This window comes from Engystomops pustulosus, chromosome 10 (genome assembly GCF_040894005.1).
Source record: "Engystomops pustulosus chromosome 10, aEngPut4.maternal, whole genome shotgun sequence".
NCBI classification, from domain to species: domain Eukaryota; kingdom Metazoa; phylum Chordata; class Amphibia; order Anura; family Leptodactylidae; genus Engystomops; species Engystomops pustulosus.
Window position 1 is genome coordinate 2,029,420 of NC_092420.1, and position 25,169 is coordinate 2,054,588.

General features: G+C 52.6%; 1 protein-coding gene across 1 annotated transcript; it reads left to right on the top strand.

Moving 5' to 3' along the window:
* The first annotated feature begins 1,110 nt into the window (after window positions 1-1,110).
* Window positions 1,111-24,583, top strand: TEX264 (testis expressed 264, ER-phagy receptor). The gene is made up of 4 exons (XM_072127397.1): window positions 1,111-1,377; window positions 5,520-5,741; window positions 18,806-18,962; window positions 23,193-24,583. The coding sequence occupies exons 1-4, from the start codon at window positions 1,111-1,113 to the stop codon at window positions 23,453-23,455; spliced, it is 909 nt and encodes a 302-aa protein (XP_071983498.1). The 3' UTR covers window positions 23,456-24,583.
* The last annotated feature ends 586 nt before the right edge of the window (window positions 24,584-25,169 follow it).

Sequence of the window (25,169 nt, forward strand, 5' to 3'; positions counted from 1 at the left end):
TTCCTCCCTCTCCGGGTGTCTCTCCCCCGGCTTTCCTCCCTCTCCGGGTGTCTCTCCCCCGGCTTTCCTCCCTCTCCGGGTGTCTCTCCCCCGGCTTTCCTCCCTCTCCGGGTGTCTCTCCCCCGGCTTTCCTCCCTCTCCGGGTGTCTCTCCCCCGGCTTTCCTCCCTCTCCGGGTGTCTCTCCCCCGGCTTTCCTCCCTCTCCGGGTGTCTCTCCCCCGGCTTTCCTCCCTCTCCGGGTGTCTCTCCCCCGGCTTTCCTCCCTCTCCGGGTGTCTCTCCCCCGGCTTTCCTCCCTCTCCGGGTGTCTCTCCCCCGGCTTTCCTCCCTCTCCGGGTGTCTCTCCCCCGGCTTTCCTCCCTCTCCGGGTGTCTCTCCCCCGGCTTTCCTCCCTCTCCGGGTGTCTCTCCCCCGGCTTTCCTCCCTCTCCGGGTGTCTCTCCCCCGGCTTTCCTCCCTCTCCGGGTGTCTCTCCCCCGGCTTTCCTCCCTCTCCGGGTGTCTCTCCCCCGGCTTTCCTCCCTCTCCGGGTGTCTCTCCCCCGGCTTTCCTCCCTCTCCGGGTGTCTCTCCCCCGGCTTTCCTCCCTCTCCGGGTGTCTCTCCCCCGGCTTTCCTCCCTCTCCGGGTGTCTCTCCCCCGGCTTTCCTCCCTCTCCGGGTGTCTCTCCCCCGGCTTTCCTCCCTCTCCGGGTGTCTCTCCCCCGGCTTTCCTCCCTCTCCGGGTGTCTCTCCCCCGGCTTTCCTCCCTCTCCGGGTGTCTCTCCCCCGGCTTTCCTCCCTCTCCGGGTGTCTCTCCCCCGGCTTTCCTCCCTCTCCGGGTGTCTCTCCCCCGGCTTTCCTCCCTCTCCGGGTGTCTCTCCCCCGGCTTTCCTCCCTCTCCGGGTGTCTCTCCCCCGGCTTTCCTCCCTCTCCGGGTGTCTCTCCCCCGGCTTTCCTCCCTCTCCGGGTGTCTCTCCCCCGGCTTTCCTCCCTCTCCGGGTGTCTCTCCCCCGGCTTTCCTCCCTCTCCGGGTGTCTCTCCCCCGGCTTTCCTCCCTCTCCGGGTGTCTCTCCCCCGGCTTTCCTCCCTCTCCGGGTGTCTCTCCCCCGGCTTTCCTCCCTCTCTCCCCCGGTGATGGGCGCGGTGCCGGAGTGGGTGCTGATCTCCCTGATCGCGGCGCTGGTGGCGCTGCTGCTGCTCACCCTTTTCGGGCTGGCCGTGTACTCGGGGCTGATGACGGAGGTGGAGGTGAGGGCCGGGCCGCCCCCCATCCGCGCGGTGGTCCTGGCCTACAAGTTCCGTGTGGGTCCGTATGACGAGAGCGGGAACCTGTACACGGAGAGCGTCAGCCTGGCCCCCAAGCTCGTGTCCATAGGAGTCTACTACGACAACCCCATGAAGGTGAGGAGGGGGGCACGGGGGTATGAGGGGGAGAGGAGGGGGGGCAGGGGGGTATGAGGGGGAGAGGAGGAAGGGGGGGGCAGGGGGTATGAGGGGAGCGTCAGCCTGGCCCCCAAGCTCGTGTCCATAGGAGTCTACTACGACAACCCCATGAAGGTGAGAGGGGAGGGGGGCAGGGGGGTATGAGGGGGAGAGGAGGGGGGGGGGCAGGGGGTATGAGGAGGGAGGAGGAGGAGGGGGGCAGGGGGTATGAGGAGGGGGGGCAGGGGGTATGAGGAGGGGGGGCAGGGGGTATGAGGAGGGAGGAGGGGGGGCAGGGTGTATGAGGAGGGAGGAGGGGGGGCAGGGTGTATGAGGATGGAGGAGGGGGGCAGGGGGTATGAGGATGGAGGAGGAGGAGGAGGGGGGCAGGGGGTATGAGGAGGGAGGAGGAGAGGGGGGGCAGGGGGTATGAGGTGGAGAGGAGGGGGGGGGGCAGGGGGTATGAGGGGGGCAGGGGGTATGAGGGGAGCGTCAGCCTGGCCCCCAAGCTCGTGTCCATAGGAGTCTACTACGACAACCCCATGAAGGTGAGAGGGGGGCAGGGGGAATGAGGGGGAGAGGAGGAGCAGGGGGGTATGAGGAGGGGGGGCAGGGGGGTATGAGGGAGGGAGCACAGATGGGGGTTTGGAGTGTGGGGTGACATGGGGGCAGCTTCTGGTAAAGGTAGGTGAGTGATGGAGGGTGCAGGTGATGCCTGTGTAAGGAGCTTAGTTTAGGGCAGTGATGGCGGACCTATGGCACGTGTGCCAGAGGCGGCACTCGGAGCCCTCTCTGTGGGCACCCTCACCCCAGCATGAAGTGCACCAGACAGGACTCGCAGAATCTGCCTCCATGATGGGGGGGGGTTTTCCCTCCTCCTTTCCTGTGTTGGTGTCTTTAGGAGGCTGAAGGATTGAAAGTTGTCAAAGAACAAGGAAATAAATGACGTCTTCCATCGCTGCGCCGGCGCCCGGATATACAGAGGGGGCACTGAGGCTCCAAAAGGTTCAACATCACTGGTTTAGGGCATTTGTCTAGTGGCGGACATGGTGGGCACCTATGGAGTGTGCCCCCCCCCCCCCCCTGGTTATCTGTGTAGTTGGCCCCCCCTTCCTCGCTGTTTAGTTGGGCCCCCCCTTCCCTCGCCGTGCGGTTGCCGCCCCCCCCCTCCCTCGCCGTGCGGTTGCCGCCCCCCCCCCCCTCCCTCGCCGTGCGGTTGCCGCCCCCCCCTCCCTCGCCGTGCGGTTGCCGCCCCCCCCCTCCCTCGCCGTGCGGTTGCCGCCCCCCCCCCCTCCCTCGCCGTGCGGTTGCCACCCCCCCCCCTCCCTCGCCGTGCGGTTGACGCCCCCCCCCCCTCCCTCGCCGTGCGGTTGCCGCCCCCCCCCCTCCCTCGCCGTGCGGTTGCCGCCCCCCCCCCCTCCCTCGCCGTGCGGTTGCCGCACCCCCCCCCCTCCCTCGCCGTGCGGTTGCCGCACCCCCCCCCCTCCCTCGCCGTGCGGTTGCCGCGCCCCCCCCCCCTCCCTCGCCGTGCGGTTGCCGCCCCCCCCCCTCCCTCGCCGTGCGGTGGCCCCCCCCCCCCCTCCCTCGCCGTGCGGTGGCCCCCCATTAGCCGGTGTCTTTTTCTGGTGTAATGGTTTGCTCTCTGTTGCGCTGATAGAAATACACCTGGAGGGTCCCGGGGGGCCGGGGCTTATTATAGCAGCGCCTCTCCCCCAGGATTGAGGTCTCCGGGGGCCGCAGTACACGCTGCAGGAGCCCAGGTGCAGCTACAGGTCCACAGCGCAGGATCTCACCAGGAGCCCCTCCCCCGCCTGGTGTATTGACCCCGAGTTACATCATGTTCTCTAGTCACCTCCAGAGCTGCGGCTCCTCCACTCTGTGTAGTGCAATCTGCCAGGTCATGGAAATATCCGCGCAGATCTAGATGTGACCGGAGAACAGAACCTGAGAGAACCGGGTCACCAGGTTCTATAAAGATTGTATCTGGAGCCGGTCATTCCTGTCCAACCCCCCGACCTCCGGGGTATATACTAAGGCTGCGTATACAACAACATGGAGGAGGGGCCAAACCTTACACTAATACAGGAGACTGTACAGGGGGATACAATCTATTACTCTCTGTTATCAGCCATTACACCCCGGGGAGAGGAGACTGTACAGGGGGGATACAATCTATTACTCTCTGTTATCAGCCATTACACCCCGGGGAGAGGAGACTGTACAGGGGGGATACAATCTATTACTCTCTGTTATCAGCCATTACATCCCGGGGAGAGGAGACTGTACAGGGGGGATACAATCTATTACTCTCTGTTATCAGCCATTACACCCCGGGGAGAGGAGACTGTACAGGGGGGGGGATACAATCTATTACTCTCTGTTATCAGCCATTACATCCCGGGGAGAGGAGACTGTACAGGGGGATACAATCTATTACTCTCTGTTATCAGCCATTACACCCCGGGGAGAGGAGACTGTACAGGGGGGATACAATCTATTACTCTCTGTTATCAGCCATTACATCCCGGGGAGAGGAGACTGTACAGGGGGATACAATCTATTACTCTCTGTTATCAGCCATTACACCCCGGGGAGAGGAGACTGTACAGGGGGGGATACAATCTATTACTCTCTGTTATCAGCCATTACACCCCGGGGAGAGGAGACTGTACAGGGGGGGATACAATCTATTACTCTCTGTTATCAGCCATTACACCCCGGGGAGAGGAGACTGTACAGGGGGGATACAATCTATTACTCTCTGTTATCAGCCATTATACCCCGGGGAGAGGAGACTGTACAGAGGGGGATACAATCTATTACTCTCTGTTATCAGCCATTACACCCCGGGGGGAGGAGACTGTACAGGGGGGATACAATCTATTACTCTCTGTTATCAGCCATTACACCCCGGGGAGAGGAGACTGTACAGGGGGGGATACAATCTATTACTCTCTGTTATCAGCCATTACACCCCGGGGAGAGGAGACTGTACAGGGGGGGATACAATCTATTACTCTCTGTTATCAGCCATTACACCCCGGGGAGAGGAGACTGTACAGGGGGATACAATCTATTACTCTCTGTTATCAGCCATTACACCCCGGGGAGAGGAGACTGTACAGGGGGGGATACAATCTATTACTCTCTGTTATCAGCCATTACATCCCGGGGAGAGGAGACTGTACAGGGGGGGATACAATCTATTACTCTCTGTTATCAGCCATTACATCCCGGGGAGAGGAGACTGTACAGGGGGGATACAATCTATTACTTTCTGTTATCAGCCATTACATCCAGGGGAGAGGAGACTGTACAGGGAGGATACAATCTATTACTCTCTGTTATCAGCCATTACACCCCGGGGAGAGGAGACTGTACAGGGGGGATACAATCTATTACTCTCTGTTATCAGCCATTACATCCCGGGGAGAGGAGACTGTACAGGGGGGATACAATCTATTACTCTCTGTTATCAGCCATTACACCCCGAGGAGAGGAGACTGTACAGGGGGGGATACAATCTATTACTCTCTGTTATCAGCCATTACACCCCGGGGAGAGGAGACTGTACAGGGAGGATACAATCTATTACTCTCTGTTATCAGCCATTACATCCCGGGGAGAGGAGACTGTACAGGGGGGGATACAATCTATTACTCTCTGTTATCAGCCATTACACCCCGGGGAGAGGAGACTGTACAGGGGGGGATACAATCTATTACTCTCTGTTATCAGCCATTACACCCCGGGGAGAGGAGACTGTACAGGGGGGGGATACAATCTATTACTCTCTGTTATCAGCCATTACACCCCGGGGAGAGGAGACTGTACAGGGGGATACAATCTATTACTCTCTGTTATCAGCCATTACACCCCGGGGAGAGGAGACTGTACAGGGGGGATACAATCTATTACTCTCTGTTATCAGCCATTACATCCCGGGGAGAGGAGACTGTACAGGGGGGATACAATCTATTACTCTCTGTTATCAGCCATTACATCCCGGGGAGAGGAGACTGTACAGGGGGGTGAAGCAATCTATTACTCTCTGTTATCAGCCAGGGAGCATCTGTTGTTGTGTTGCCTGGTAAATGTTTTGTTCTGCTATATTTCGGCAGGTCCCGGTTGAGTTCTGTCGGTACATCGTGGGCAGTATACTCAGTGAGGGCGATGAGAAGCCGCTCCCCGATCACGTCAGGATATTCCGGAAGCACGGCTTCAAGTTCTGCGTGCTGCCTGAAGTGAACCACGCTGTGATGGCCACGTTCCCTTACACCACCCCCTTCTCCATCCAGCTGGCCACCACCCGGGTGCACCCCGCTCTGGAGAAATATGTCAAGGTAGGAGGGAAGGTGATGGGCGTCCCAGGGCCAGCGGGGGGTTACGTGCCCCCTATTCAGCTCTCTGCTATACACTTCCAGGGGTCGCTTCCAGGGGTCACTTCCAGGGGTCACGAGCAGGAGCAGAGGGTAATAATAATCCTCTCACCATTATTGAGGAGTATTTTCAGCTGCGGAGGATGATGAAAATTTCAGTAATACAATTATATATAACTCCTCGTCGTACATAGACGTCCATTCATACAAGAAAATCTCTGCAGCCCCTGGGTTTTATTTTTTTATTACACTGTATTTTTTCCCAGCTGATCCTATATATAGACTGCAGATAGCAGTGATCTGATGGTCACGGGGATCTGTATACGTGGCATTCTCCCAGCATGCCTCTCTCTCTGTATATAGGGGCAGGTGTGACAGTATAATACAGGATTGATCCTATTAATGACCCTGTGTGGATGATTGCACTGCCACAGGCTCCACCGCTCCAGTCCGCGGCCGCTGTAGAAGTCATGTGACCTGAGCTCCGGTCACATGACACTTTATGGGGGGCTGCTGCATTGTCTGCGTTACTTCCTCCTCCAAAGTTTTATTTTAGTTTTTTCTTTTCTTTTAGTTTTTCGTTAAATGCTTTGTTTGGTGTTCACCTGCGCACCCATGAGCGCCCCCTGCAGGGTTCTGCTGTGTCCGGTGCGCTGCCGGGGACCTGTGTTGTTATTACTTGTAACAGGGTCTCCAATATTTTAAAGACACAACAAACTGGACCTTGTAAGGGCCCATATCACGCCCTACTGCAGCCCATAGCCCCCCAATTATCAGAGGGAGTTCTGATCTCCCCCGCAGCAGATGCAGTGATCAGGGTCTCGCTGCTGCAGCTTGGGGAAGGCCTGATGTGTATGGCCTATAGTAACGAATAGCAGCAGAGCCCCCATCTGAATACTCCTATAGTAACCAATAGCAGCAGCAGCGCCCCATCTGAATACACCTATAGTAACCAATAGCAGCAGAGCCCCCCTCTGAATGCACCTATAGTAACCAATAGCAGCAGAGCCCCCCTCTGAATACTCCTATAGTAACCAGTAGCAGCAGAGCGCCCCCTCTGAATACACCTATGGTAACCAATAGCAGCAGAGCCCCCCCCTCTGAATACTCCTATAGTAACCAATAGCAGCAGAGCCCCCATCTGAATACTCCTATAGTAACCAATAGCAGCAGCAGCGCCCCATCTGAATACACCTATAGTAACCAATAGCAGCAGCAGCGCCCCATCTGAATACACCTATAGTAACCAATAGCAGCAGAGCGCCCCTCTGAATGCACCTATAGTAACCAATAGCAGCAGAGCCCCCATCTGAATACTCCTATAGTAACCAATAGCAGCAGCAGCGCCCCATCTGAATACACCTATAGTAACCAATAGCAGCAGAGCGCCCCTCTGAATGCACCTATAGTAACCAATAGCAGCAGAGCCCCCATCTGAATACTCCTATAGTAACCAATAGCAGCAGCAGCGCCCCATCTGAATACACCTATAGTAACCAATAGCAGCAGAGCGCCCCTCTGAATGCACCTATAGTAACCAATAGCAGCAGAGCCCCCATCTGAATACTCCTATAGTAACCAATAGCAGCAGCAGGGCCCCATCTGAATACACCTATAGTAACCAATAGCAGCAGAGCGCCCCTCTGAATGCACCTATAGTAACCAATAGCAGCAGAGCCCCCCTCTGAATACTCCTACAGTAACCAGTAGCAGCAGAGCGCCCCCTCTGAATACACCTATAGTAACCAATAGCAGCAGAGCCCCCCCCCCTCTGAATACTCCTATAGTAACCAATAGCAGCGGAGCCCCCATCTGAATACACCTATAGTAACCAATAGCAGCAGAGCCCCCCCCCCCATCTGAATACACCTATAGTAACCAATAGCAGCGGAGCCCCCATCTGAATACTCCTATAGTAACCAATAGCAGCGGAGCCCCCCTCTGAATACACCTATAGTAACCAATAGCAGCAGAGCCCCCCTCTGAATACACCTATAGTAACCAATAGCAGCAGAGCCCCCCCCTCTGAATACTCCTATAGTAACCAGTAGCAGCAGAGCGCCCCCTCTGAATATACCTATAGTAACCAATAGCAGCAGAGCCCCCCCCTCTGAATACACCTATAGTAACCAATAGCAGCAGAGCCCCCCTCTGAATACACCTATAGTAACCAATAGCAGCAGAGCCCCCCCCCTCTGAATACTCCTATAGTAACCAGTAGCAGCAGAGCGCCCCCTCTGAATATACCTATAGTAACCAATAGCAGCAGAGCCCCCCCCCTCTGAATACACCTATAGTAACCAATAGCAGCAGAGCCCCCCTCTGAATACACCTATAGTAACCAATGGCAGCAGAGCCCCCCCCCCCCTCTGAATACACCTATAGTAACCAATAGCAGCAGAGCCCCCCCCTCTGAATACACCTATAGTAACCAATAGCAGCAGAGCCCCCCCCCTCTGAATACACCTATAGTAACCAATAGCAGCAGAGCCCCCCCCCTCTGAATACACCTATAGTAACCAATAGCAGCAGAGCCCCCCCCCCTCTGAATACACCTATAGTAACCAATAGCAGCAGAGCCCCCCCCTCTGAATACACCTATAGTAACCAATAGCAGCAGAGCCCCCCCCCCTCTGAATACACCTATAGTAACCAATAGCAGCAGAGACCCCCCCCCTCTGAATACACCTATAGTAACCAATAGCAGCAGAGACCCCCCCCCTCTGAATACACCTATAGTAACCAATAGCAGCAGAGCACCCCTCTGAATACTGCTGTGGTCACTGCTGTCATCAGAGTAGTGACAAATCTTTTTGAAATCCCTGTAACGTAGAATCTGAGTAGTGAAACTATTTCTAGCATTGGGTTAATGGACCAGAACTCGTAACTATAAACCTGTATAAGACGCCAGTCACATGACTGCCCTGTGTACCAGTTGTGTACGGCGTGGTGGTCTCCTGTGGGGGGCCGAGTCGTTGTGCACCAGGTGAATGTGGAGCAATGTCAGGTCTGACCTGTAGGTGGCGCTGCATGGCCGGGATTCTTCCAGGTGGAGCGGAGCCGCGCTGCTTCTCCCATCTATAAAGAACCTAGATAGAAAGAATCTATAAGTCAGAGGACGGAGTCCTGCAGGGGGCAGCGCCGGACCCCCGTGTACAGATGACTGAGGATTGTCCCCATCGCTCCTGGTCACAGCTCTGCAATTTTGGCTGAAATTTTTTCTTTTTTTTTTTTTTCCTGTGAATTCCTTCAGAACTCGGCGCCCCCAATGTCTCAACCCCCGGCCGCTCGCCTCTCTGGGGGAAGGGGGGGGGGGTTATTTATTTATTTTTTTTCCCCCTAATGAATATCTTATTTGTATTCTATAGGTTAATCTGATTTTGGGGATACCGAACTTTTTAATATATTTTTTTTGTTTAGATATTTTCTTTTTATTTTGCAAATTTACTAAAATGTAACCAAAAGTAGCGAAAAATCTATCATTTATGTATCGCAGTCATATATATATATATATATATATATATATATATATATATATATATATATATATATTTTATACAGGCGGTCCCCTACTTAAGGACACCCGACTTACAGACAACCCATAGTTACAGACAGACCCCTCTGACTTCTGGTGAAGCTTTCCGAATGCTTTACTATAGTCCCAGGCTGCAATAATCAGCTGTAAGGTGTCTGTAATGAAGCTATATTGATAATCCTTGGTCCCATTGGAGCAAAAAATGTTTAAACTCCAATTGTCACTGGGCCCAAAAACTTTTTTGTCTGGATCTACAATTATAAAGTATACAGTTTCGACTTACATACAAATTCAACTTAAGAACAAACCTCCAGACCCTATCTTGTATGTAACCTGGGGACTGCCTGTATATATATATATATATATATATATATATATATATATATATATATATATATATATATATATTTTTTTTTATTATTATTATTATTATTATTTAGTTTTTTTTTTTTTTATTGCATTTTTTTTTTGTTCAATAATTTTTTTTCTTTTCTGCGGGTCGTTATGGCTGCGGTGTTGCTATATGTGTGGGGATTGTTAGGATTTTTACATTACCGTATTTTTCAGACTATAAGACGCACCATCAATAAATGCCTGCTAAAACCTCTAGGTTCATATATAGGGCGCACTGGCTATAAGGATGAATGACCAGCAGGTGGCAGACCTGTGCACAGTGCCAGGCAGCTGTTGTCTGTGATTACGGTTCATATATAACGTGCACTGGACTATAAGGCGCACCTTTGATTTCTGAGAAAATCAAAGGATTTTTTTTTGTGCGCCTTATAGTCCGATAAATACTGTATATGTCTCTTTAGATAATGGGGCTTATTGGCATTTCTTATTTCTCTGCCTTTCGATCCGCGCCGCCATCAGCTCAGCGTCTCGTATGTCGGACGCTGAGTGTTAAAAACTTTGCCTCGACCCCTTTAAGACACGGGCATTTTTTACTTTAAGGCTCAGCCCCGTTCTTTGTGATCTGACCTCGGGCACTTTAAATGGTTATAACTTTTGAACACGTCAACTTATAAGTGATTCTGAGATTGTGTTCTCCTCACGTTTTGCTTTTGAGTCTAATGATCGTAATGGGGTCCTGCTTATCTCGATATATCCCTGTACTGCCTTTCGGAACGAGTACTCGGGGACCAGTCTGCCAGTATTCAGCTCCAGACATATAGACAAGCCTTTACTTTCACCTTCAGGGGCAGTAGTAAGTTGTACACAGTCACTTGCTGGAACTTTGTGAGAGACGCAGATGGTGGTTGTGTGACTCCGCGCCGCTACATTATTAACCTCTTCCTTGGGAAGGTGTCGGCTGAGAGAAACTTGGCAACATGAACCTCAAGCTGCAATTGTGTTCAGAGTCGTAGCAGTATCAGCGAGGAGGTGGGGTATACATAATGTATACTGCAGCTCCCTCCTCCATAACTGGATAAGAGGACATTTATAAGTCTCTCTGGCTGTAATCCCATGGAAGGCGGCATCAGCGGGGCATGTGTAAGGGCATCAGCGGGGCATGTGTAAGGGCATCAGCGGGGCATGTGTAAGGGCATCAGCGGGGCATGTGTAAGGGCATCAGCGGAGCATGTGTAAGGGCATCAGCGGAGCATGTGTAAGGGCATCAGCGGGGCATGTGTAAGGGCATCAGCGGGGCATGTGTAAGGGCATCAGCGGAGCATGTGTAAGGGCATCAGCGGAGCATGTGTAAGGGCATCAGCGGAGCATGTGTAAGGGCATCAGCGGAGCATGTGTAAGGGCATCAGCGGAGCATGTGTAAGGGCATCAGCGGGGCATGTGTAAGGGCATCAGCGGGGCATGTGTAAGGGCATCAGCGGGGCATGTGTAAGGGCATCAGCGGGGCATGTGTAAGGGCATCAGCGGGGCATGTGTAAGGGCATCAGCGGGGCATGTGTAAGGGCATCAGCGGGGCATGTGTAAGGGCATCAGCGGGGCATGTGTAAGGGCATCAGCGGAGCATGTGTAAGGGCATCAGCGGAGCATGTGTAAGGGCATCAGCGGGGCATGTGTAAGGGCATCAGCGGGGCATGTGTAAGGGCATCAGCGGGGCATGTGTAAGGGCATCAGCGGGGCATGTGTAAGGGCATCAGCGGGGCATGTGTAAGGGCATCAGCGGAGCATGTGTAAGGGCATCAGCGGAGCATGTGTAAGGGCATCAGCGGAGCATGTGTAAGGGCATCAGCGGGGCATGTGTAAGGGCATCAGCGGGGCATGTGTAAGGGCATCAGCGGAGCATGTGTAAGGGCATCTAGAAGGTTCTGTGTGAGGCTCTGCAAAAGCTTTACATATAATAACAATTTTTACTTTGCTTTTTTTCATGTCATAAGCGACTTTAACCTGACGGATCGTTTTATTAATTACATTTTTTTTTTTCTTTTATAAAATCGGCCAACAAATGTGGAAAAATTTAGCTTTTTTATAATTTTTCAGATTAAAGGGGTTTAAATTCAGTTTTAAAGGGAACCTACCACCACAAATCTGTTTCGGAGCAGTGACCGCGCAGGTGCGGGCCTGCTCTTCTGCGCATGCGCAGACGGCAGGATCGCCGGACGAGGGCGCGCAGCTACGCGGAGCTGCGCGCCGAAGATGGGTGAGTAGGAGGGGTAAAGTGGCTACTGGGGCGTGGAGTAGCCGCCTCGTGTAACCTCAGATGCGGCTACTCCACGCCCCAGTAGCTGCATAAGTAAATTTGAATATAGGGATAATAAAAGTTATTAAAAAAAAAAGTGTGGGGACGTGAGGATTAGCCCTTAAAAGGGCTATCCTCACGTCCCATTGATCCACCTACCACCCAATCTACCTTTTATAGGTAGATTTGTGGTGGTAGGTGCCCTTTAAGTCGTAAAACTGAATAAACTTTTACCAAAATATGTCCAGTTAGACACACAGGGTGCATGTACTGTAGACTCTGAGCTACTGTATATACTCGAGTATAAGCCGATCCAAGTATAACCCAAGGCCCCTAATTTTACTGCAGAAACCTGGTAAAACCTATATTTTTTTTTTACTCGAGTATAAGCCGAGTTTGGGGTTTCAGCACATTTTAGTGCTGAAAAACTAGGCTTATACTGGAGTATATATGGTAAGTCTTTCCTGCAGCTGCTTCTACGTTTTGCCTGACACACTTCAAGCGCCAGTATCTCCTGGCACCTAGAAACACAACAATGGTGTCAAACGGGAGAATCTGAGATGCCTATTCTTAAAGTTAGTCGCCAATCTTTGAAATAAAAAGCAATATTTTTAATACAACTTGAAGAAAGGATCTCTGGTTCTGTGAAGCCTCAATACACAATCCATATAGACATATATATGGGGGAATACTCGTGTTTATGTGTTTCTTGGTGCCAGGGTTCCGGAGATTGAATTTAATACCCTGTAATACTCGGTTTGCCCTGTGGGGGCGCTGCACACACACAATACAGGTGATCACTGAGGTGCTCGTTGTGATAGGATCAGGGCCGCATCTGCCATGAGGCGAGATGAAAATCTCGCTTCAGGCGGCAGATGCCCGATCCTTGATTAGAGCGGCACCCTGGGCGTCTGTAATGTGGGTGATTCGGGCGCTCAATGCCGCCCGAATCACCCACCATGAAATTAATTGCGTCTGTTTCTTTAAGAACCCAGACGCGATTACTATACAGAGCGGAGATGGGACGGGGGGCGTGGTGTGTATACACGCTGTGACCTGACAGCGTGCACTGCAAGCATCTCCAGCCTGCTGACAGATTCTCCTGTCCTTCCGGCCTCCACGTGTAGATAACATTAGTGAGGAGCCATGAGTGAGACCGGAGGACAGGAGGAGCAGCAGGAGACTGCAGGTGGAGGAGCCCAGGAGTGTGTGAGCCTGAGGACCTGAAGAGTCACTGGATCACAGCTACACAGGTGCAGGCCGGGTGTCACAGGTTTGCCGGCAGGAGCCGCTGAGTGAGGGGGAAGTCTCTGAAATGCTGACTGTAACCCCTGCTCTGCCAGAGAGCAGTAAAGAACAGAGCTCAGGTACTGAGGGGCTGGAACTGTATGTGCTCCAATATCAGGTTGTTAACCCTTGGTGTGTGCATGGAGGCAAAACTTCCCCAAAGATTTTATCAACTCTTTACCTCCCTATTGATTTTTGCTCAGCTTTGTATAGATAGGCTTAGGATACTAGTAACAACTACAGGTGGCCCCCTACTTAAGAAAACCTGACTTACATACAACCCCTAGTTACAAACGGACCTCTGGATATTGGTAATTACTGTGCTTTAGTCCTAGACTACAATAAACAGCTGTAACAGTTATCACAGGTGTCTGCAATTAAGATTTATTGTTAATCCTGGTTCTTATAACAACCCAACTGTCACAAAGACCAAAAAAAGTTTGACTGGGGTTACAATAATAAAGTATACAGTTCCGACTTACATACAAACTCAACTTAAGAACAAACCTACAGACCCTATCTTGTACGTAACCCAGGGACTGCTTGTATATACTTCACTTGCATCACCTAGTCCTCCATCCGCTACTGCTTATGTCACCTGCACAGACTGAAATAATTCAGCTGCAAATGGTATTCTTCGTATACTGAACTAATCTGGTATCCGCTATTGTATATTCCAGCTGTATAGCAACTATATTATGCCCCCTGTGCATAAAGTGAACTAATTCTCTACCAAATACTGTATATTCCACCTGCATGGACTAAGCTAAGCCTTTATCAGCTACGAATATTATTTTCCATTTGTAGCGACTGAACTAATCTGGTGTCTACTGTATATTATATTACCAAAAAAAAGGTTCAAAAGAACACAGAAACAAATAATAACCATAAATATACTTTATTTCAATCAAAATAGATGTTAAAAACCAAACATAATACAGCATACATGAACGGACACAAATGATATAAAATTGTGTGTATACCACATAACGGTAGTAACTAGCCAGTACAAATTATAACACACTAATAAGAATAATGAGTGCACAGTAAGATGGGACAATGCCCAAAAGTAAGTAAACTCAGAGTGTACAACACAAAGCTGTAAACCAGTGGCTGTAATACCATACCAAGGAGAGGATCACACACAGACAATGCCCCGACACGTGTTTCGCATTTGGCGCTTTTTCAAGGGGAGTGAAAAAGCGCCAAATGCGAAACACGTGTCAAGGCATTGTCTGTGTGTGATCCTCTCCTTGGTATGGTATTACAGCCACTGGTTTACAGCTTTGTGTTGTACACTCTGAGTTTACTTACTTTTGGGCATTGTCCCATCTTACTGTGCACTCATTATTCTTATTAGTGTGTTATAATTTGTACTGGCTAGTTACTACCGTTATGTGGTATACACACAATTTTATATCATTTGTGTCCGTTCATGTATGCTGTATTATGTTTGGTTTTTAACATCTATTTTGATTGAAATAAAGTATATTTATGGTTATTATTTGTTTCTGTGTTCTTTTGAACCTTTTTTTTTGGTAATATCCTATTTTACCCTAAGGTATTTTGTTTATATGCCCATACCTAATGGGTTTTCTATTTTTTGGTGTAGTCTACTGTATATTCTATCGGTATAGCAGTACGCTTCATCTGCATAAGATCTTCTTATCAACTACAGGCGGTCCCCTACTTAACACTCGACTTACAGACGACCCCTAGTTACAAACGGACCTCTGGATGTTGGTAATTACTGTACTTTAGTCCTAGACTACAATAATCAGCTATAACAGTTATCACAGGCGTCTGTAATGAAGCTTTAGTGTTACTCCTGGTTCTTATGACAATCCAACATTTTTAAAATGGGGGTTGGGGGGGGGGCAGCATTTTCAATTTTCGCCTCAGGCAGCAAAATGGCTAGAATCGGCCCTGGATAGGATTGTTGGTGACTGACTGGTAGTTGTCCAAAGGGGAGACCTTCTCTAAAACCCCCAGAAGAGCCTTGGTCCCAGCACGCCCCGGCATGGCCCCCCATACACATGAGCGCACACTCGGCTATAACCAGGGAGTGGGCTGGTGAGGAGTCACTCAGATGAGAAGTGCAGCAGAGAAAGCCTCTGTGTAGTGATGGGGTAAGAATAGAGACGTCGCTGCGGAGTTTGTGATCTCGTAAAAGCTGTAATTGTGCGAAAAGTGCGGGGGAGGGGCGCAACGTGTGATGGGAAGTCGCAGAAGTTTTCAGCACCGAAACTTTTACCTCCATAGGGCTGCAGCCAATGCATTAGTTAACATTTGTACCCCATCATCACTTCACCCCTGAGCTGCCCCCCTGGGTCCGTGTAACCCATCATCGCTGCCCCCCCCCCTCCTCCCCCCGGCAGCGCACCCTATGAGTGCTGCACCCCATCACTTCACCCCTGGGTCCGTGTAACCCATCATCGCTGTACACCCTCCCTGGCATTGCACCCCATGAGTGCTGAATCCCATCATTACTTGTACCCCCCAAGCAGTGCTGCCCCCCTGGGTCCGTGTAACCCATCATTACTGCCCCCCTTCCTGGCAGCGCACCCCATGACTGCTGAATCCCATCATTACTTGTACCCCCCATCAGTGCTGCCCCCCTGGGTCCGTGTAACCCATCATTACTGCCCCCCTTCCTGGCAGCGCACCCCATGACTGCTGAATCCCATCATTACTGCCCTTCTCCATTTCCTATTTAGTCTGCAAAAGTTTCTAAAATCCTATTTCCACTTTGTCACTTTGGGTTATTTACTGCAGAATTGTGTTTTGGGGGGGGGGGAACCCTAATATTACAATGTGAGCCTAGTGAGGGGTCTGTAGCGTCCATCTGGGGGTATTCATGATCCGTACTCCTCCGGGCCGCCCTCCCTTACACGTTGGGTAGGTCTCGGTATCTTTGGATAATACTGTTGTTCTGTGGAGCGTGATCTCTATAAGGAGCGCTGTTCACACCCGTGTTTCGGGCAGAGGCGGGGGCCGTCCACGGCTGCGGTTGGGGAAGTGTAAATTGCCACCTGCTGCTTGTTCTCAGGTGAAAATGAGATCTGAGACCAAGAGAAGCGACGGATTAGATGGAGAAGCTGCCGCCTGGGGGGGGAGCGGCGCTGCGGAGGGGGTTCTGTCTCGGCCGGCGCTACTTCCCGTTTCCTCGCGTCTCGTTATTTGTGACTTGTCCCTCATCTTCTCATCCATTTACTATTTCCCGCCTGTCTGCCGGCATTCTGCTCCCTCCATCACTGGCTCCCGCGCTGCTTCCTTATTGTTTCCAATGCGCTTTGTGTTCTCTTCCTGCGGCTTCACTAATGGAGGGGGGAGCGAGGACGCGAGCGGGATATGTTCCCCAGGGTATAGAGGAAGGAGGGGGACGGTATTAGTGCGCACCCCTCGCTCTGCCCCGGGGAGACGCTCAGGACAAGTTCTCTTAAGATCTTTACATTGAGATCCAGCAGAACGTCCAAGACAAAGAGGATTCTCCTCGCTCTAATACACGAGCCTCAGCTGCTGCGGCGCATCATCCCCGTACCTCGTGCACCCCCTTCTCCCCACCATTGCACCCTTTAGCTCTCTGGTTATGCTCCCCCTTCCCACCATTGCACCTCCCGAGGCGCCCACCTCCCTCCCCGGGCGGCATTGCTCGGGCTGCCCGCGCCGTCCCTTGGATTGTCAGGATATAACTTGTATTTTAATGAGTCAGATCCAGCTGGGAATAAAATTTTAATGAGTTTGCAGTGAGTAGTGGTGTCTCAAGCACGGAGGGGAGAACAGCTGCAGCCGGCCCCCCGCTCACATACATATACACTTTAGACGTGCCGTGGATGTGTTTGTATCTATATATAGAGGCGCTGCCATCTGATAATTGTCTGTGAATGTGACAACATATTACAAATGTAAACTTGGAAGCCGTCACCTCTGCTCCGGGCAGGGACGGTCACCCGCAAGGCCTGAAGACGCTGCTGTTGGGGGCGCTGTGGGTAATGTTCATGTGCTGGACCTCTGCTTTGCATTGGGAGACAGAGACCACGGCGAACAATATATACGAGCCCCAAAAATGCTCCATTAATGGTCTCTGGGGTTACATTTCGGACCTGCCAGTAGGTTTCCTACTGGAGCCACACACGATGGACAACGCCGCACCCCTCTGGTGCTGTGATCATGGACTGGTTCGGGGCCCAGCGCCGCACCCTTCTGGCATTGTGATCGATGACGGTCCAGGGCTCAGTGCCGCACCCCTCTGGCATCCTGATCGATGACGGTCCAGGGCTCAGTGCCGCACCCCTCTGGCATCCTGATCGATAACTGGTCTGGGGCCCAGCGCCGCACCCCTCTGGCGTCCTGATGGACTGGTCCGGGGCCCAGCGCCGCACCCCTCTGGCGTCCTGATGGACTGGTCCGGGGCCCAGCGCCGCACCCCTCTGGCGTCCTGGTGGACTGGTCCGGGGCCCAGCGCCGCACCCCTCTGGCGTCCTGGTGGACTGGTCCGGGGCCCAGCGCCGCACCCCTCTGGCGTCCTGGTGGACTGGTCCGGGGCCCAGCGCCGCACCCCTCTGGCGTCCTGGTGGACTGGTCCGGGGCCCAGCGCCGCACCCCTCTGGCGTCCTGATGGACTGGTCCGGGGCCCAGCGCCGCACCCCTCTGGCGTCCTGATGGAATGGTCCGGGGCCCAGCGCCGCACCCCTCTGGCGTCTTGTGTACTATAACTCTTGTTCTCTTCCACCATCATTCTTACTACACATGTCGTCAGGGGAATTCCATCTTCTTTATATGTAAATGAGCCGTTTGGTGCACTATGGGCGTGGCCATAGTCTGATGCACTCTTTTGGATAGTGTTGGATGCACTGGACCACTCCCACAATGCACTGAAATGCTTATTAGCATCAACCAAGTTATAAAATCTTTGAGTGCAGAAAAAGCTTCACCTCTGAGGTTGATGAAATTTCAGTGCCCCATGGGTGGGGCCTCGAATTCGGTGCACCCTCTCCTGACGGTTTCGGTCTTAATTGACGGGTCCCGACTCCTCCTGTGCACCCCCCATGGTGTAATGTAAAGACTATTTGCATAGCAATAAAACGGATGATTCCCCGCATTGAGGACATTGATGCCTCTGACGCAGGACCCTAAATCTATGACCATATGTCCAGCTATGAGGAGCCCCTTCTGTGTTATCAGACGTGTAGCCCCCTCCCCCACATTGGGGCCTATTACACATAAAGCTGATAAATGTCAGTGCCTTGTAGTGTTCGCACTTGTATAATAGGCTTCTTTCATGGCTCGGTGTCTATTGTCAGGATTCAGCCTTTATAATCCCCACCCTCCATGATTCTGCGTGGAAGGGGCTGCTAATGAGAGGACTAAGCCTCTGCTCTCCTGGGTCGCGCTCCAGCATCACCGCAGGGCTCAGCGGGGCTGCCGCCTCTAATTAGGCCATAAGGGGAACAGAGAGAAGCAGCAGCAGGAGGAGACCCCATGCACTGGCACACAACCCTAATCCGCTGCCAACACGTGACCCTCCCAGTATACCAACCTAACCTCTGTCTTCTCTTCCAGGAGAGGAAGCTGTGTGCCCATCCGTACGTGGAGATCTATAAAGGGGATAAGATCATCTTCATGTGCCCCTTGTCTCGCCAAGACGACTTCTATGTCCCCGAGATGAAAGAGCTGCTGCGGAAGGAGAAAGGAGAACCTCCCCTGCCAGAGACTGAAGGTATGTGCCACCTCTGTACCCAACGTGGCACCTGCATCCTCTACTGCAACCGAGGGTTGTAATGGTAAAATATATGCATCTGATCCTAGTGTGTGCACAGTACAGGACATGGCAGCTCACTGTGTATGGGGGGTGTAGTCACAGAGGGGTCAGAGCGCCCATGCTGACCCCTGACCACTGCTGGCTATGATAGAAAGGTGTCAGGACACAGGACATGGCAGCTCGCTGTGTATGGGGGGTGTAGTCACAGAGGGGTCAGAGCGCCCATGCTGACCCCTGACCACTGCTGGCTATGATAGAAAGGTGTCAGGACACAGGACATGGCAGCTCGCTGTGTATGGGGGATGTAGTCACAGAGGGGTCAGAGCGCCCATGCTGACCCCTGACCACTGCTGGCTATGATAGAAAGGTGTCAGGACACACAGGACATGGCAGCTCGCTGTGTATGGGGCGTGTAGTCACAGAGAGGTCAGAGCACCCCACCCATGCTGACCCCTGACCACTGCTGGCTATGATAGAAAGGTGTCAGGACACACAGGACATGGCAGCTCGCTGTGTATGGGGGTGTAGTCACAGAGAGGTCAGAGCGCCCATGCTGACCTTTGACCACTGCTGGCTATGATAGAAAGGTGTCAGGACACTCAGGACATGGCAGCTCGCTGTGTATGGGGGGTGTAGTCACAGAGGGGTCAGAGCGCCCATGCTGACCTCTGACCACTGCTGGCTATGATAGAAAGGTGTCAGGACACACAGGACATGGCAGCTCGCTGTGTATGGGGGATGTAGTCATAGAGAGGTCACAGCGCCCATGCTGACCCCTGACCACTGCTGGCTATGATAGAAAGGTGTCAGGACACACAGGACATGGCAGCTCGCTGTGTATGGGGGGTGTAGTCACAGAGGGGTCAGAGCACCCATGCTGACCCCTGACCACTGCTGGCTATGATAGAAAGGTGTCAGGACACAGGACATGGCAGCTCGCTGTGTATGGGGAGTGTAGTCACAGAGGGGTCAGAGCACCCATGCTGACCCCTGACCACTGCTGGCTATGATAGAAAGGTGTCAGGACACACAGGACATGGCAGCTCGCTGTGTATGGGGGAGTGTAGTCACAGAGGGGTCAGAGCGCCCATGCTGACCCCTGACCACTGCTGGCTATGATAGAAAGGTGTCAGGACACACAGGACATGGCAGCTCGCTGTGTATGGGGGATGTAGTCATAGAGAGGTCACAGCGCCCATGCTGACCCCTGACCACTGCTGTCTATGATAGAAAGGTGTCAGGACACACAGGACATGGCAGCTCGCTGTGTATGGGGGGTGTAGTCACAGAGAGGTCAGAGCACCCATGCTGACCCCTGACCACTGCTGGCTATGATAGAAAGGTGTCAGGACACACAGGACATGGCAGCTCGCTGTGTATGGGGGTGTAGTCACAGAGGGGTCAGAGCACCCATGCTGACCCCTGACCACTTCTGGCTATGATAGAAAGGTGTCAGGACACACAGGACATGGCAGCTCGCTGTGTATGGGGGATGTAGTCATAGAGAGGTCACAGCGCCCATGCTGACCCCTGACCACTGCTGGCTATGATAGAAAGGTGTCAGGACACACAGGACATGGCAGCTCGCTGTGTATGGGGGATGTAGTCATAGAGGGGTCAGAGCACCCATGCTGACCCCTGACCACTGCTGGCTATGATAGAAAGGTGTCAGGACACACAGGACATGGCAGCTCGCTGTGTATGGGGGGTGTAGTCACAGAGGGGTTAGAGTGCCCATGCTGACCCCTGACCACTGCTGGCTATGATAGAAAGGTGTCAGGACACACAGGACATGGCAGCTTGCTGTGTATGGGGGGTGTAGTCACAGAGGGGTCAGAGCGCCCATGCTGACCCCTGACCACTGCTGGCTATGATAGAAAGGTGTCAGGACACACAGGACATGGCAGCTCGCTGTGTATGGGGGGTGTAGTCACAGAGGGGTCAGAGCGCCCATGCTGACCCCTGACCACTGCTGGCTATGATAGAAAGGTGTCAGGACACACAGGACATGGCAGCTCGCTGTGTATGGGGGGTGTAGTCACAGAGGGGTCAGAGCGCCCATGCTGACCCCTGACCACTTCTGGCTATGATAGAAAGGTGTCAGGACACAGGACATGGCAGCTCGCTGTGTATGGGGGGTGTAGTCACAGAGAGGTCAGAGCGCCCATGCTGACCCCTGACCACTTCTGGCTATGATAGAAAGGTGTCAGGACACAGGACATGGCAGCTCGCTGTGTATGGGGGTGTAGTCACTGAACGGACCTACAGTGCTGGTACAGAGGGGTCGGGTCCAGGTCACACATGCGATGGGACTTTGTTACGTTATCAAAAAACAGAAAGTGTGATGGAAAGTAAACTGTTCCCCAGAGACTGTGAAGAGAACCTGTCACCAGGATCAGTCATTATTAGTCAACATGTTTAATAAAAAAGGTCAACAGCCGCTACAAGTGGGCGGAGCTACGCGTTTCGAGCCTTCACCTGTGGCTCCTGTATCAGGTGTACAACGTTCTTTAAACATGATTGAATAAGGGCCTTTGTTTGTATCCTGAATCCTGTTAGTAGTATATAATAGTTTCTATATTACCGGCTCCCCGTCAGCAGCGCGCGGTGCGTCCCGGCGAGAGAGGGGGAAGGTATTATCTGCAGCCTGCTCCGGTCTCCTCCACTCTCATCCAGCTCCCGGTCATGTGCATGGAACCGGCCGTTAGCAGCTCCTCCCCCGGGACTCTCCACGCGCTGCTGGCAGGGAGCAGATAATGTAAAGTAATTGCAGAGGCTTCTGGAACCTGTCAGCAGCCGGAGACGACCTTCCTGGTGACAGTTTCACTTTAATGTCTCTTCTGTTGCGCATCCGAAATTGATAGATTTTGCGTTTGTATTGGACCTCCCATAGGTCAGGCAGTCTGGAGCCGGGAACTGTATGTGCACCTGGACAGAACCAGGAGTTCAGCTCTGGAGGTGTCATATTGGCCCCACATGAGGAGCGGTCAGTGTGTCTGCCAGGGGGCACCTACTTCTGCTTCCGTTGCCTGTTGTTACATCTTCCCGGGTGCTTTGTTGTTCTTCCTTCTCCTTGTGATGGGGGGGGGGGTCTGGGACGTTGCGGAGTCCGGATCGCAGCCCCGGTCCTCCAGCGGTGTCAGCCACAATTAACATTATTTTGCACTTAATGACTCCCCGGAGCGCTGTCACCAGCCGTGGGCAGCACCAGCTGTCACTGTCACCTCCTCGTGTTAGGTTGCCCTCTGCCCTAGCTGCCGGCGCTCTCTGCCAGCCAAGGTCATTATCCGTCCTGCTACCAGGCAGCGTGCGCCGTGGCGCAGATCTGGTTAATGTGCAGGCGGGGGGCAGGATCGGAGCTGACACCCCTCATCCCATCCCTCTGTTATTATCTGTTATTAGGCAGCTGGAAGCTGACGCACCACATGGGCGGTGGGGACAATAAATGGCATGTAATAATCTGCCGGGTCGGGGGCCCACCTGTGAGAAGAGACAGGATAGTCAGACTAAAATTAGGAAGAGCGGCCATGATGGAAAAGCAATGTGCTGGTGCCTTGTGTGCCCCTGTGCCAACCGGGGGCATCGGAGCCAGAATGAAATGGGGTCTCTGTTAGCTGATGACTGTCAGTGTATCGGTGTGTGCTGTCAGATGAGCTCTGGACCAATCGGCGCACCACAGATCTGCAGAACCAGGTGCACGCGTGGCGCACCACAGATCTGCAGAACCAGGTGCACAATGTGACCAGTGATGGCTTATTCCAGACTCCTCCATTCGCTGCTCATTTCTGATGATGAATTTGCAGCTTTTAGAGATTTTTCAGGAGTTGTAGAAAACTCCACACTGGGTTCACAGCACCAATGCGGCCCCTTCATGTTCTCGGCAGCCCCTGTGGGGGGATACAAGTGGCCACTGCCGGACCTGCTTAGGGCAATCATTGGCCATAGGGGACATGTGACCTCCAAGAATATTAAGGGGCCGTAATAATACAGGTGTGACCCGGCTCCTAGTGCAAACCCATTTAACGCCGACCTCAGCGACTCCTACTGCATCTGCAAAATAAAGTTTGTTACAATGAATCTGCACACAGTACATAGTCACTGACAGCAAGCAGAGGAAATTAAGCAAAGTGACATAAGGTTCATGTGTTCAGACTGTAATGGGATCTCTTCTCTTGTCACCCCCCACAGCTTCCGACCTTGACCCCCTGCTGCTCGAGGATACGCTGAGCCTGGAGCTGGTGTCCGAAAACCAGGAAGAGCCCGAGGCCGAAGGTTCCCAACGCAAAGAGCAAACGGACAGTGAGAAGAGCCCCAGCGAGTCCGGGGCCAGCGCCTCCTCCTTCGAAGAGCTCGACCTGGACGGCAACGCGGCAGCAAAAGCTCCACACGACCCAAAGACAGAATGGAGCAGAATGGCGGAGAGCTGGGACAAGGAGCGAGCGGAGGAGTGAGCGCGCTCGCTGAACGTTGTAGACTGATCCTAGGCGATAGATAGCGGTGCGCTTCACCTACCCTCACGTCTGCGGCTGGCACCCCTCCCGCAGCGCACCACCTCTAGTTTACACACAGGAGATGAGTTTATTTGCAGAAAACTGATTTTTTTTTTTATTTTTTTTTACTTTTTCTATGGAAAAAAAAAATAAATCCATGTGGGAGAATGTTGTGTGAGCGGAGCGCGAGGCCGGGGGAGCGTAGAGACGACTCTGCTCTGCTTCATACACATTCAGAACAGACAATCGTGCCCTCGGGGAGGCGGCAGGATTCAAGGAGGAAGAAAGAGGTTTAGAAATCTACTGCATAAAAACGAAGACGACCCCGGGGCCTCGGCGTCCTGCAGCGCTCCCGCTGTGACCTGATGTAGAGACGCACAAGTCCCCGCACGCAGGCCCGGGCCTGGACGCCGCTGCGTGGTGACACCATCAGCCCTCGCATTGACCGGATTTACCGGGCAGAATGTGGCTCGTAGACCCCAGGTGTCAGGAGAAGATCTCCAGGACCTCTAGAACGTGTCCACCAACCCCTGTGCAGAGCTGTGAGAGGCGTCAACCACAATTAGAGACGCTGCTCTCGCCCGGGCACAGCGCCACCTCTGGCCATGGGTTGTATCTGTGGAGGAGATGTAATACCAGGCAGGGCTGGACCCATGTTCTTCTGTTTGCTTCCTTACTGTAATCCCATACACTGTAATTGTCCCTTTCATATCTTTAGATACTTCCTATGTGGAGGTCACTGACCAGAGAATCTGTGCCTTACTGCCGCCCCCACAAGCTTGACCTCTAGGACCATGGACCCCTGTGATAGCGGCCCGTGGGTCCTGCCCGCTCCTCGCTCTCCACACGCATGATGCACAGGCGACCGTCCTCCACTGATCCTCTGGACGGACAATGTTTCGCTCCGTTATCATGGAAATTTTGTCTGTTTTTGTAAAGATTCATGTAAATGGTATTTATTAGTTATTTATTACATCCATTTCCTGCCTCAGGTGCGGAGCCGCTAATACTTCTGTCTGCTGCCGAAACTGGTAATTGTAGCCTTTATAGAGCGAATAAACCAAATCTCCACCTCAACATCTCCTCCTGATTGTATCACAAAGCGAAACATCACCAAGTCCTGCACTTATATTGTGTATACAAGACAGAATAGTGAGTGCAGCTCTGGAGTATAATACAGGATGTAACTCAGGATCAGTACAGGATAAGTAATGTCGTGTATGTACACAGTGACTGCACCAGCAGCAGAATAGTGAGTGCAGCTCTGGGGTATAATACAGGATGTAACTCAGGATCAGTACAGGATAAGTAATGTCATGTATGTACACAGTGACTGCACCAGCAGCAGAATAGTGAGTGCAGCTCTGGAGTATAATACAGGATGTAACTCGGGATCAGTACAGGATAAGTAATGTCATGTATGTACACAGTGACTGCACCAGCAGCAGAATAGTGAGTGCAGCTCTGGGGTATAATACAGGATGTAACTCAGGATCAGTACAGGATAAGTAATGTCATGTATGTACACAGTGACTGCACCAGCAGCAGAATAGTGAGTGCAGCTCTGGGGTATAATACAGGATGTAACTCAGGATCAGTACAGGATAAGTAATGTCATGTATGTACACAGTGACTGCACCAGCAGCAGAATAGTGAGTGCAGCTCAGGGGTATAA